General features: G+C 41.7%; 1 protein-coding gene across 1 annotated transcript in view; it reads left to right on the top strand.

Moving 5' to 3' along the window:
• CHIC1 (cysteine rich hydrophobic domain 1) overlaps nt 1-13386 on the top strand; it is a 122522-nt gene extending 109136 nt beyond the window's left edge. Inside the window, exons 4-6 of the mRNA XM_036305758.1 lie at nt 9785-9841; nt 10114-10173; nt 12513-13386. Coding sequence (XP_036161651.1) covers nt 9785-9841; nt 10114-10173; nt 12513-12563 — 168 coding nt within the window. The 3' untranslated portion in view covers nt 12564-13386. The remainder of the gene's footprint in view (nt 1-9784; nt 9842-10113; nt 10174-12512) is intronic.
• Nucleotides 13387-14417: the final 1031 nt, after the last annotated feature.

The following is a 14417-nucleotide window of genomic DNA, read 5'->3' as shown; positions in this document are numbered from 1 at the left end:
GTTGCGATCCCTCCAACTTTGTACTTCTTTCTCAAGATTGCAGTAGCTGCTCGGGTCTTTATTGGTTCTATATACAGTTTTGGAATATTGGTCTTAATCTGTGAAGTATGCTATTTTAATAGGGATTGCATTGGATCTGTAGATTGATTTGGGTAGTATGGACATTTTAATAATGTTAATTCTTTCTATCCACGAACATAGGCTATGATTCCACTTGTTTGTGTCATCTTCTATTTCTTTTTTCAATGCCCTATAGTTTTGCAAGTACAGGTCTTTTACCTCCTTCCTTAAGTATATTCTTAAATATATTATTTTTTCATTGCAATGGTAAATGTGACTTTTTTAGTTTCTTTTTCTGAGAGTTCATTATTGGTGTATAAAAATGCTATCAATTTCTAGATGTTAATTTTATATCCTGCTACTTTGCCAAATTTGTTTACTAATGATAGCCATTTGGGCAGGTGTGAGGTGATACTACAGTGTATTGGTGGAGTCTTTAGGGTTTTCTATGTGCACTATCATGTCATCTGTGAATAATGATAGTTTTACTTCCTCCTTTCCAATTTGGATGCCTTTTTCTCTTTCTTGTCTTATCACTGTGGCAAGTACTATGTTGAATAAGAGTGGTGAAAGTGGGCAACCCTGTCTTCTTCCTGTTTTTAAGGGAAATACTTTTAGTTTTTGCCCATTGATTATGATGTTAGCTGAGGGTTTGTCATATATGGCCTTTATTATGTTCAGGTATGTTCCTTGTATTCCCAGTCTGCTGAGAGATTTTATCATAAATTGTTGCTGGATTTTACCAGATGCTTTTTCTGAATCTATTGATAGGATCACGTGATTTTTATCCTACATTTTGTTTATGTGGTGTATCACATTTATTGATTTGTGAATATTGTACCAACCTAGCACCCAGGAATATATCCCGCTTGATCATGGTATATGATCTTTTTAATACATTGCTGGAGATGCTTTACTAATATTTTGTTGAGGATTTTAGCATCTACTAGTATGATCATCAGAGATATTGGCCTGTAATTTTCTTTCTTTGTAGTGTCTTTATCTGATATTGGAATTAGGATAATTCTAGACTCATAAAGAGCTTATAAGTCTTCCTTCCTCTTAAATTTTTTTAAATAGATCAAGAAGGATAGGTGTTAGTTCTTCTTTTAATGTTTGGTAAAACTCACCTGTGAAGCCATGTGGTCCAGAACTTTTATTTGTTGGGAGTTTGTACATAACTGCTTCAATTTCTTTAGTTGTTATTGGCCTAGTGGTCAGATCTGATTCTTCCTAATTGAGTTTTGGAAGATTGTATGTTTCTAGGAATTTGTCCATTTCACCCAGGTTGTCCATTTTGTTGGCATATAGATGCTCAAAGTATTTTCTTACAATCCTTTGTATTTCTGTGATGTCAGTTGTTACTTTGCCTCTTTCATTTCTGATTTTATTTATTTGGGTCCCCTCTCTTTGCTTCTTTTTTTTTTTTTAATTCTCACCCAAGGAGTGAGGATATTTTTTCCATTGATTTTTAGCAAAGAGCAGAAGGGGGAGAGATAGAGAGGCGAGAGAAACATCAATTTGAGAGAGAGACATCAATTTGTTGCCTCCCACATGCACACTGATCTGCCTGTGGCGGGGATCAAGCTTGCAACCAAGGTATGTGACTTTGACCTGGGAATCAAACCCACAACCCTCCAGTGTACTGGTTGATGTGCTAACCATTGAATTGCTTGTCAGGGCTCTCTCATTGTTTTTTGGTGTTTTTTTTATGAGTCTGGCTAAAGATTCATCAATCTTGTTTATCTTTTCAAAGAATCAGCTCTTAGTTTCATTGATCTTTTGTATTGTTTTTTTAAATTCTCTTTGTCTCTTTTGTATTGTTTTTTAAATTCTCTGTGTCATTTATTTCTGCTCTGATCTTTATTTCCTTCCTTCTTCTTCTGGACTTTTGTTGTTATTCTCTTTCTAATTGTTTTAATGTAGGGTTAAATCATTTATCTGAGATTTTTCTTGCTTCTTTAGTTAGGCCTATAAAGTTATGAAATTCCCTGTCAGGACTGCTTTCACTGTGTCCTATAGATTTGGGGTTGTTACGTGTTCATTTTCAATTGTTTCCAGGAAGTTTTTCTTCTTTGATATCATTGGTAACCCATTCATCTACACTAATAAAAGAGAAACATGGTAATTGGCGTACCACCGCTGCCCTTTTCATTGGCTAATCAGTGAGATATGCAAATTAACTGCCAACTAAAGTGGCGGTTAACCGCTAACAAAGATGGCGGCTAATTTGCATACTGAAGGCAAGGTAGGACAGCGAAAGCCGCCATCCAGGCCCCTGTGTGCCATGGGGGGGGGGTGCTGGGGCTAAGGCAAGCGGTGCTGATCACTACACCGGAGCCCTCCCCCGCCCACCAGAGACTCGGGCCCACTCCCCTTGTGCGATCTGCAGGCTGGCGGGTGCTGGGGCCAAGGCAAGTGGCGCCAATTGCTTGCCCGCCTACCAGAGACAGGGGGCCCACTCCCGTGTGTGATCTGGGGGGTGGGCAGGGGCTGGGGTAAAGGCAAGCGGTGGTAATCGCTTAGCCCACCTACGAGAGACACTGGGGCCCACTCCTGTGTGCGACCCGGGGGTGGGCGGGGGCTGGGCCAAAGCAAGCGGTGCTGATCACTTCCACCGCCTACCAGAGACAGGGGTCCACTCCTGTGTGCGACCCGGGGGTGGGCGGGGGATCGGTGGCGGCATTGCTTGCCTTAGCATGAGCCCCGCCCACCCGCAGGTAGCCATCCAGCCCAGGGCCAGGAAGGCAGGAGGCAACCCTGGAGGCTGGAGCCACCCGGCTCTCCCAGCTGTCCGCGCTTCATGAATCCCAATTTTCCGCGGAGGCGACGGCTGCAGGACCCAGAGCGGGAGACAGGGGAGTGGGCCAAGCACAGCTCTGGCTCGGGCTTGATGGAGGGCACCGGCGCGCGCGCGGAGGCGATCTCTCCAGGGGGTAGCGACTTCCCCCTGCTGCCGGGGAGATCTCCTCTGCCCCGGTGCCCTCTGTCCAGCCCAAGCCGCACTCAGCCTGCTCCCGTCTCCTGCTCTGCGTCCTAAGCCGCTGCCTCTGGGGAAACTTCCGATTCATGAAGCGAGGGCGGTGGGGAGGAGGAGGCACCTAAGAAGTCCCCATCCGCTGGCGCTGGGAGCTGGGAACTTTGTGCCGGGCGCTCCCGGAGGGCCCATGGCAGAGGGGAGCTGGGACTCTGGCCACCACCGCCGCCGCCCCCCAGCTGGCTACTGCTGCTGCTTTGACTGCTGGAAGCTCCGCTGCTGCTTGGGGTCCAGGCGCAGGAGGCTGGCCAGGGGCCTGGGCCAGGTCAGCAGCCGCTGCCTCAGCAGCAACAGAGCGGGCAGCAATACAATGGTGAGTGGGGCCTGAGCCCCGCCCACCCGGACACTGGGCCCTCTGAGAGAGAGGGAGAGAGGGAGAGAGGCGGAATTTGGCACCCCGCATCCCTCCCTGATCAACCACTGTGATTCAGGCCAGTGAGGGCTGCCTTCAGGCCGCAGCTCCAGGTCCCTCATCCCCACCCCAGGCCCAAGAGCACAGTGCTGGGCAGAGGCACCCAGTGGTTCGGGAATGCAGCGCAGTGGGCCAGCAGGAGGTTGGGGGGGGGGTTGTGTTTACACCACCAAGTTCCCCACTTCTGCCCTGGCCCACATCCCTCCTCCTTCCCCTCAGAGGCCCAGCTCCTGCCTACATGCTTGCTGGGCAGGCCCAACTGCACTGGAGAGTGAGCTATGGCAATCAGGATGGCAACTTCCTGGGATGGGATGGCCAGACCATGGGGATTCATGAGGGCGATGAGGCCCATGGGGCATGCACAGCCCTCCGGCAGTCGGGGTGGCTGGAGTCTGGCTACAGAGGGGCCAGTGGGAGCCGGAGGCTACCCCAACCCCCACAGGTCCTGGGCAGATGGTGGCTCAGTGGAGAGTGGTATCTCCATGCATGGTGCCCAGGGGCGGCTGTGAGCTGCTGCAACCCCACCCCACGCTTCAGGGATGGGGAGAAGGCTCGCAGCCACCAGCACCCTAGGCTGCACCGCCTGGCCTGTGCCTCAGCCTGCCAGGTTGGCAGGGTCCAGAGCAGGTGAGCTGTTCCCTTCCCCCAGTGGTAGAACAGGGAGGAGAGCGCTGGGTGCAGGGAGGGGACCTCAGCTGGTATCCTCCTGGTGTGGGCCCGGGCAGGGGCCGGTGAAGAAGTACCAGGGCACAGTTGCTTCGGTGTCTCGGTGAAGTTTGCAACTGACCCAAGGAGGAAACCCGAGAGGGGAAAGGCCGGGAGGCATGAATTGCCAGCACTGTAGCCACTTGAAAACAGCTCCACTTGGAATTTGAGGTGGTTGTATGTTCAGCTGAGAAGTGAGGGGGCTGAACTCCACCATCGCTGGGCTCCTGTCAGTCCAAGGCCCAAGCATCCACCACGACAAGGGGAGAACAGAGCAAGGGGCCCGGAGGAAGGGAGGACAATTGAAGAAAACCATGTCTAGACTTTCCCAGCCCTCTCCTTCTTTCTGCTGCCTGCAAGAGCCCCAGGCCCGGCCACAGTTCTGTGTCCACCTTTTAGTCCCCTATTCTCCAACCGCAGAGGAAAGAAATAAGGAAGGAGTCTGTGCTGCCTTCAGAAGGTATCTATATACCTGATTGGCCAGTTGCCTTCCACAGAGGGAGGCCAGACTGCGGCTTAGGCCTGCTCCTCACTGGGACATCAGTAGGACATCCTGTGAGGGCTCCCAGACTGTTAGAGGGGGCAGGCTGGGCTGAGGGATGCCCCCGAGTGCACAGATTTTTGTGCACTGGGCCACTAGTTGTTTAATAACATGCTATGTAGCCTCCATGTGTTTGAATGTTTTTGAGATTTTTATTGTAGTTGATTTCTACTTTTTTTGCCCTTATGATCTGAGGAGATTCTTGATATTATTTCAATATTCTTGAACTTGTATAGACTTATTTTGTGTCCTGATATGTGGTCTATCTTTCAGATTATTCCATGTACACTTGAGAAGAACGTATTTTTTTTGCTTTGAAGTGAAATACTCTGAAGATCCCAATTAAATCCATCTGATTTAGTGTGACATTTAAGGCTGCTGTTTCCTCGTTACTATTTTGTCTGAAAGTTCTATCCATTGATGTCAATGTGGTATTAAAATCCCCTACTATGACTGTACTGCTGCCAATCTATCCCTCTATATCTATCAAGATTTGATTTATATATTTAAGAGGATGCAAAAATGTTTACAAGGGTTAAATCATCTTGTTGGATTGAACTCTTTATCATTATCTAATGTCCTCCTTTTTCTCTTATTATAGCATTTTTAAAGTGTATTCCATGGGATATAAGTACTGCTACCTCAGCTTTTTTTAATTTCCATTTTTAAGATATGTTTTTTCCCATCTCTTTACTTTCAGTCTATGTGTATGCTTTGTTCTCAGGTGGGTCTTTTGTATACATCATATATATGGTTCTTGTTTTCTTATCCATTCTGTCACTTTATAATTTTCATTGGAGCATTTAATCTATGTACATTTAAAGTCATTATTGATAGGTACATATTTATTACCATTTTATTCTTTAAACCTATGTTCCTCTCTTCTTCTTAAAGAAGATCCACTAACATTTCATGTAATATTGGTTTGATGATCATGAACTCCATTAGCTTTTTCTTGTCTTAGAAACCATTTATTTCTCCTTCAATTCTAAATGATAGGCTTACTTGGTTAGAATTGTCTTGGTTATAGGTCCTTGGTTTTCATCATTTTGAATATATCATGCCAATCCCTTCTGGCCTGAAATGTTTCTTTTGAGAAATCAACTGACAGTCTTATGGGAGCTCTCTTGGAGATAAATAACTGTCTTTTTCTTGGTGCTTTTTTTCCCCCAATATGTTTTTATTGATTTCAAAGAGAAGAAGGGAGAGGAAGAGAGGGATAGAAACATCAATGATGAGAGAGAATCATTGACCAGCTTCTTCCTGCTCAACCCCTACTGGGGATCAAGCCTGCAAGCTGGGTCTGTGCTCTGACAGGGAATCAAACCATGACCTCCTGGTTCATGGGTCAATGCTCAATCATTGAGCAACACTGGCCCAGGCTCTCTTGATGCTTCTAAGATTCTCTCTTTGTCTTTAACTATTGCCATTTTATTTATGACTAGAGGCCCAGTGCACAAAATTTGTGCATGGATAGGGTCCCTAGGCCTGGCTGGCAATCAAGTCCGATTGGGGCCTTCCGTCCCCTGGCTGCCAGCTGCTGGCCAGGGCCTTCCTTCGTTCTGTGCTGCCCCCTGGTGGTCAGTGCACACCATAGCAAGCGGTCAAACTCCCAAGGGGACAATTTACATATTAGCCTTTTATTATATAGTATGTTCTTTGGTTTCATCTTGTTTGGGACTCAGCATATTCTGAACTTGTGTATCTTTTTTCTTTAGCAGGTTATGGAAGTTTTCAGTCATTATTTCTTCAAATAGGTTCTCAATCCCTTGCTCTCTTTTCCTTCTGGTACTTTTATGATATAGATCAGCCGTGGGCAAACTACAGCCCATGGGCCAGATCCGGCCCGTTTGAAATGAATAAAACTAAAAAAAAAAAAGACCGTACCCTTTTATGTAATGATGTTTACTTTGAATTTATATTAGTTCACACAAACACTCCATCCATGCTTTTGTTCCGGCCCTCCGGTCCAGTTTAAGAACCCATTGTGGCCCTCGAGTCAAAAAGTTTGCCCACCCGATACAGATGTTGCCACCCTTGATGTTGTTTTAGATGTCCCTTAAAATATCCTCGTTTTTTAATTTTTTTTTCTTTTTGCTGCTCTGATGGGCATTTTCTGCTACCTGGTCTTCCAAGTAGCTACTTTAGTTCTCTGGTTCACCTAATCTATTTATTCCTTCTAGTATGTTCTTCATTTCAGTTATTTTAGTCTTCATTTCTGACTGGTTCCTTTTTATGTGTTCTATATCCTTTTTTATCCTTGCTATCTCCTTGGTGAAGTTCTCACTCAATTCCTTGAGCATCCTTTTAACCATTCTTTTGAACTCTGTATCTGGTAGATTTCTTGCCTCAATTTCATTTAGCTCTTTTTTTGGAGATTTCTTCAGCTCTTTCATTTGTGGCATGTTTCTTTGTTTTCCCATTTTGGCTGCTTCTCTTTGCTTGTTTCTATGTATTAAGTAGATCTGCTATATTTCTCAGTCTTGGTTGAGTGGCCTAATGTAGTAAGTGTCTTGTGGGGCCATCTCCCTGACCACCTGAGCCAGGACTGTTTCTTGTATAATTTATATGAGCCTTGATTGCTGTTGGCATGTCCATGGCTGCTATTGACTCTAAAGCTGTTTGGCTGTGCAGATTTGCCATGATCACAGAGTATGAGCAGCTGAGCAAGGTCTGATCGCACATTGCATAATTTGCCCCAGCATGTTCCTGGTGCTGGCTGAGAGCTCCCTTTAGGAGTGGCATTTACAGAGTTTATCAGATGGTGCTCTGTTAGTTCTGTTGTTCTCTGTGAGCTCTGTTGTCTTCTGTGAAGGGACTCCAGTGCAGGTCAATATCAGATGCTTCCTGTGACCAGCTGGGGCTACCTATTATGAAATATAAAGCCAACTGCATTTGTTAGCTGCCTGTTCTTAGCCAGGGTGCATGTGAAGTGAGAAGGGCCAAACTGTGAACCTAGGCCTGCTGCTTCCTGTACCAAGCCTGCAGCAAATGGCCCAAGGCACCCCAAGACCCACTACTGCCTGCCAGCTTCCCATACATCTCAGCCACTGAAATAGCATCAGGTGGTACTTAGTGAGTCACCAGGGTGGGGCAAGTGGTGTTTGCCAGGTTAAAGCAGTTTCAGGCTTGGTGCCAGTGTTGGGTTTGAGGCCACTCAGCAAAAGTCTCAGAGTACACAAAGGCCAGCTGTCACCCACCTGGGGCCTGTGGAACTTTGTGGTTGGGCAGTTTCAAGGAGCCTTCAGAATGGAGCTAGGAAAGTTCACTGGGCTAATGCAGATTAAGATATGGCTGTGTGGCGGGAGGGCTCAACACAAGAAAGTTAATGCCTGTTCACAGTGGAGGAAGATGGCTCTAGACATGAAGCCATACAACGTTTCTTCCTGTATATCTCACCCCCTCAAGAATCAGTGGAATTCCTCAAGCATTTTTTAAGAAATACTATAATGTGGGCCCAGAGTGGTTGCTACTGACAGTGCCTCGGGTCTTGTGGGAATTGGGTAGGGTGGGGCCTTAGAGAGTCACCAGGGTAGAGCTAGTATAACTCACCAGGCTAATACCCAGTGGGGAGAGTCCTCAACCCAGGAAAAGATTCCTGTGGGTTGCACAGTAAGAGGAGGATTCAATTCAGGGACATTGGCAGCTGTCCCTCTGGCCCTCATGTTAAAATCATACAACTTAGTATCTCTGTATGACTCTGGGGCCCTGCCGAGCTGCCATCTCTCTGCAGGAGCCCAGGGTGGATCCCTTCAAGCAAGTGTTTGTGTGCTGTCTTTTTAAGATGACACCTGGATTTTCACCAGCCTTCTGTCTCACCTGAATGGAAGGAATCCCCACTGATTTTCACAGCCATTTGTTATGTGGGCTCTTCTTGCCGGCATTGGTGTTCTGGGTTTAGGAGCCCTGTTTTGGGCTGAGACCCCCTCACTTTTCAGGGGGTCTGGGTTTTTCTTTGTGGAAAGATTTATAATTACTAATTCAATCTCTTTCTTTAACTATCTGAATTTGTTTAGAGAGATTCTTTCAAGTGCAAGGCCCCCACGGCTAACTCTAGCTGGTAGTGTTGCTGATCTGGCCCACTGTAAATGTGCTGAATACAATTGCTATTGGTTGTTAACTTACGTAGGTGAACAGGTAGAATAGTTTCTTGTGCTAGTGCTTTGGAAATCATTTCAAATATAGTCTTATATGTAAATTATATGTAAATAGTTTTAAAATGTAACAATGCCTATTAGCTTGTTTATCAGAAACATTAAAAAACTCTTTAAATAAGAATTCAAATGCCTAGAAATATTTTATTTTAATGTTTTCAAAGGTTTTGAAAGCTTTTTTTACTCCCTACAAAATATATGCACTCCAAATGGAGAAACTCAACCTCTGTTCTTCTGTTTACTACAGTGCTGTTTCTCTATATTTTTCCCTCTAAATACAAGTTTTCTCACTGGCTGTTTTTAAGATTTTTTTTTCAGTGGAAATTCTGATATATGTTGGCTTGCTTTACTGAACCTGTAGACCTGGACTGACTACTGAATGCCAAGCATTGTGCTAGGAGTTCTGATAGGAAAATTTTCTGAGAGAAATCATATTAGCTTGGCATATTGCATGTATATTGAAAAAGTAACCTTGTGGAAAAATATATGAAAATGTAGATTACATTCATAAATAGACTTCTAGAAGTATTAGTAATGTTTCACAATAATTCAGTGAATGGACTCACAACACAGGGTAATTTGTATACATTTCCTTTTGAAATGCATATATTAAAATCTCACATATGCAAGTGTGTATGTGTATGTATATATGAAGGAGGGAGGGAATGCAATCTTATTATAATAACCACCTGAAATATTGCTCCTCTTTTGGAAGTTTCTGTCAATTACATTGTGGGTTTTTTTTTCTAATTTCTAATAGAAAAACAAGAGGAGAAAATAATGGGATCTTACAAATAAGCAGAAAAATATAGATACACATAGTTTATAAAGTTCCCTAAGTCATCTTGTAACAAAGTCTTGATTCTTACTCTTAGACCAGAAGATCAATTCAGAAGTTATTAGAATGGGAAAATAACAGATTATATCACAAGGTAAGAAATTTAAGCAAATAAGTACCCTATTTATATACTTGTATTATTAAATTGAAAAAAAAAGTGAGAATTTTTCAGGCCACAAAAGAATGGATTAGAGAATTAATACTCAATTTTCAATGTATATTCTTTAACAGGTATTTTTTAATGCTATTTTTTTTATCTTGTACTTTGTACTTACTCTTGGATTGTTTTCAGTGATTTATTCAAATGTATTGGTAATAATTAGTATAAATTGATAACAAAATTCTTAACAAACTGTACTTTCTTAGCTTGCTTTACACTGGAAGTTGACTAAAAGGAAATGTGAAACTAGCAATATGATGGAGTATGTAAGTATGCAGTTGTTTTTTAATTAAACTATTGTTGATCCCATCCTTATTGTTACATTTTACTACATTTACCATATGTCAAATCATCTTTCTACCTTTTTTCTCCTCAGGCTGAACTTTAATCAGTTAGAACATAGAGGTTTTCTCCACCTTCTTTAGCTTTGTAGCCAACATAAGATATCTTGAAAGCTAGCAGTTATTTAGAGCTTAGAAAAATCTCAGCTAGTGTGCTCAGATGAAAATATTGCACACTGACCTGGCTGATGTGGCTCAGTTGGTTGGGCATCTTCCCATGCACCAAAAGGTTGCTGGTTCAATTCCCAGTCAGGGCACATGACCAGGTTGTGGGCTCGATCCCCGGTAGGGAGTGAGCAAGAGGCAGCTGATCAATGTTATGCTCTCACATCAGTGTTCCTCTCTTCTCCCTTCTTCTTTCTCCAAAAGTCAATAAACTATTTTTTAAAAAAGAAGCCTGGCCAGTGTGGCTCATTGGATAAGCATAGACCCATGAAACCAGGAAGTCATGGTTTGATTCCTAGTCAGGGTACATGCCCAGGTTGTGGGCTCCATCCCCAGTAGGGGGCATGCAGAAGGCAGCTGATCAATGATTTTCTCTCATATTGATGTTTCTATCCCTCTCTCACTCTCCCTTCCTCTCTGTGGAAAAAATAAAAGCATAGTTTTTTAAATTGTTAAAGTTTTTTTTAAAAAAAGCAATGATTGTTTTTTAAAAGAAGAAAATATTGCACAACTTTAATCTTTTAACATAGGTGCAAACCATTGCATATGGTGTTGGGTGCAGCTGTAATCTTGTTGAAGCCTGCTTAATATAGGAACTGATTTCTGGATTCATTTGCCTGCCTTTTTTTTTTCTTAGCTGACATTTTTTTAGTAAAGAAACTGTAGTTTGTATATTTTTTACTGAAACCTAGGCAATCTTAATCATAAAACATAAATTCACATATAGCCAATGTGATAAATTCAACATCATTAACATTAAAAAGAATATGAAATTTATCCAAGTTTCAAGTTACTGACATGCAGTATATCCTATATAATAAAGTGGTAATATGCAAATTGACCATCATGCCCTAGCACAAGATGGCTGCCCCTATGTGGACACAAGATGGCCGGCAGGGGAGGGCAGTTGCAGGTGATCAGGCCTGCAAGGGAGGGCAGTTAGGGGAGACCAGGCCAGCAGGGGAGGGCAGTTGGGGGAGATCGGGCCAGCAGGAGAGGGCAGTTAGGAGCAGCTGGGCTGGCAGAAGAGGGCAGTTGGGGGGGAACAGGCCTGCAGGGGATGGCAGTTAGGGGTGACCAGGCCTGCAGGGGAGGAAGGGTAGTTGGGGGGGTACCAGGCTGGCAGGGGAAGGCAGTTGGGGGTGACCAGGCAAGCAGGGGAGGGCAGTTAGGGGCAATCGGGCCAGCAGGGGAGCAGTTAGGCATAATCAGGCTGACAGGGGAGTGGTTATGGGGTGATCAGGCTGGCAGGCAGAAGCAGTTAGGGGCAATCAGGCAGGCAGGCAGGCAAGCAGTTGGAAGCCAGCAGACCTGGATTGTGAGAGGGATGTCTGAGGGGTCCCAGATTGGAGAGGGTGCGGGCTGGGCTGAGGGTTCCCCCTGCCCAGTGCACAAATTTCATGCACTAGGCCTCTAGTATTTCATAATAAACATTCCATTTCCATTGCCGAAATAAGGATTGTTATGGTATCTTTCTCCACTTTGAATAGTTTTTTGAGGGAAATGTACAAATGACCACAAATCTAAAATCTACTATTATACATTTACATATTAAATTTATGTAACTTTACAAATATCTTTGTAAATATCTTTTCATTATTATATTTTCAAACCTTTAATTAAAATGTTTTAATCCATTTAGATACTTTATTATTTTTTACAAACAACTTGTAAAAGATAGTAATACTCAAGCAAATAGCAGCTTTAATAGAAAAATATATAGATGTAATATAGATAAAGGTATTTTTCTAATCCGTATAGCACAATTTTAATTTCTTCCACTTTGCTAAAAAATAAAAGGGAGGGGGAAGATGTGGAAGGACATAATAATGTAATAAGGTTTACTTTTCTTCACCTAAACAGTTATTTTAAATCAGGTAATAAAAACTGTTAGCTACAGTAAGTAATTATATTTGCCAATTTGATTTAATTTTCAATCTAACAAAAATATGTGGTAAATTCTTTTTATAACTGTTTTATATATTTCACTTATAAAATATAGTCCTGTGAAAAATGAGTATAAGGTTTCTGGGATATATGTAAGATATAGTCAATGAAAATTATTATGTCAAATATTCTTGTTTGTTTTTATTTTACAGGTAATACTAATAGAATTCTTACCAAAATATCCCATATTCCGACCTGACTGAGGAATTTTATTCAGTCACTTCTGTGTTACCTGTCATTTCCTACCCTTAGTGCCTTGTAGATGATTTTGGAATGAAGATGGTCTCCTTCTGTGTTCAATTTATTCTTTATAATGGTAGAATATTTTCCTCACTCTTTTGTGTTGGTTTAAGAAGAAAATTTGCACATCTTTTTTTGTTGTTGTTGTTAAATGAGGCTTGTGTTTTGCACTCTCCATTTTTAAATAAATACACACATACATGTGTATATGTAGTTGCCATTAAAGATAAAACATTAGTGCTGGCATTTTAAAAAAAAACCAAAAACTGTTCTAAGCATGCTGCCTTATAATTTTCCTACTTGCTGTTTCTAAATAGGCATCATTTTTCTAGGCTACTTTAATGCTCTGTAATCCCATATTAAACATACATAAATAAGCTATTGGTAGCTTTTAGCAATGGTTTTACTCTTTCCTGCTTGTAAAGGACATGCAATTAATAGCACTGGTTTTGTCCTGCACTTAGCTAAATTATCATTTATGTTAGTGGATAAAATATTTAAACTCCTAACGACTTGTAAATATTGTCTCTTTGCATAATGTACAATGTGGTATGCCATGGTTTACAGAATTTAATATTGCTCTTACTGTATTGCCAACAATTCTGCATAGATTTTAATATGATTGAAGTTTGTAAGCATCCTTTGGAATGTACATACTGTTAACATGCTATTGTATGGCAAAGCCACAATAAGTATGTTAAAAATTTCAGCTGTAGAACAGGGTTGCCCTTTGTAATGAGTTGATTAAAATTAAAATAATTTGAGATATTCTGCCTTGCACCTAAACCAAGAACCTGATTTTTTCCATTTAATTTAGTAGTTCCAGTTTTGTCCTCCATTTCCATCCCCAAAAGAATTCATTTGACATCTGACACATGTCACAGCCTCAGTATTCTCATTTATTTACCTTAATGTTTCATTTCCCTTGTTTGAAAATACACACCATTATGACTTATAAAGGAATATTTCAAGATTTCAAATGGCTTAGATGGTGGGTAGATCCCCATGAATGCCACTGCTAACCCCTTTTTGGAGTTCTGATATTCTACTTTGGGAAAGAGAGAGCTAATTAAAAAGCTGTACCTAAAGTATATGTAGTGGCTGAATCATAACTGATAAAATATTCTTAATCTTAATTTTGAGTATCTTTTTTCAACATTTGGATATTATAAATAAGGAAAGACAAGTATTTAGACCAAAATATTTTACTTTATAAATTCACCCTTTTCAGTGGTATGTGCATATTTCGCCTCACAATTAAGATAAGTGAGAACACCACACTTTAATTCTTCTAGAATTTGAATATATATATATATATATATATATATATATATATACACATTATTTGTAATTCTTAGTGCTAAAAATAAAAATATCTGGGACTGAATAATATTTTATTTATTACCTTTTATTGCTTTTAGTAAAGTTTTTTAGGCAAGCATTTATCCCAGTGAAGAGAACAATCATATCTTCATACAAGGTCAAACATTTTAAAGCCACTTGTAAAATTTATGCCTACTTTGACATCCACAGTCTTATACCAGTAATAGAAGAGGGGAAAAAAGAAACCTTATTTGATATGTGACTATAATTTTTGCCCAAACACTTTTTCACCTCCCTCAGTAGAGCCCCATTACCATGCCACCCAGCCACCCAGAATCTAACTTTTCATATGTTGTGTGTGTCTGCAAATATCATGTTTCTATGCTGCACAACTGAAGGTGTATTTTTATAGACAAGGTGGAAACCTCTGAAAATGCATACCAAATGTCTTTTTTTATAGGTAAGGTCAGGGAAACATTTTATCTGTGGTTTAT

This window comes from Myotis myotis, unplaced genomic scaffold (genome assembly GCF_014108235.1).
Source record: "Myotis myotis isolate mMyoMyo1 unplaced genomic scaffold, mMyoMyo1.p scaffold_m19_p_4, whole genome shotgun sequence".
NCBI classification, from domain to species: Eukaryota; Metazoa; Chordata; class Mammalia; order Chiroptera; family Vespertilionidae; genus Myotis; species Myotis myotis.
Note: the sequence above shows the minus strand (reverse complement) of the source record. Positions and strands in the feature narration are given on the sequence as shown.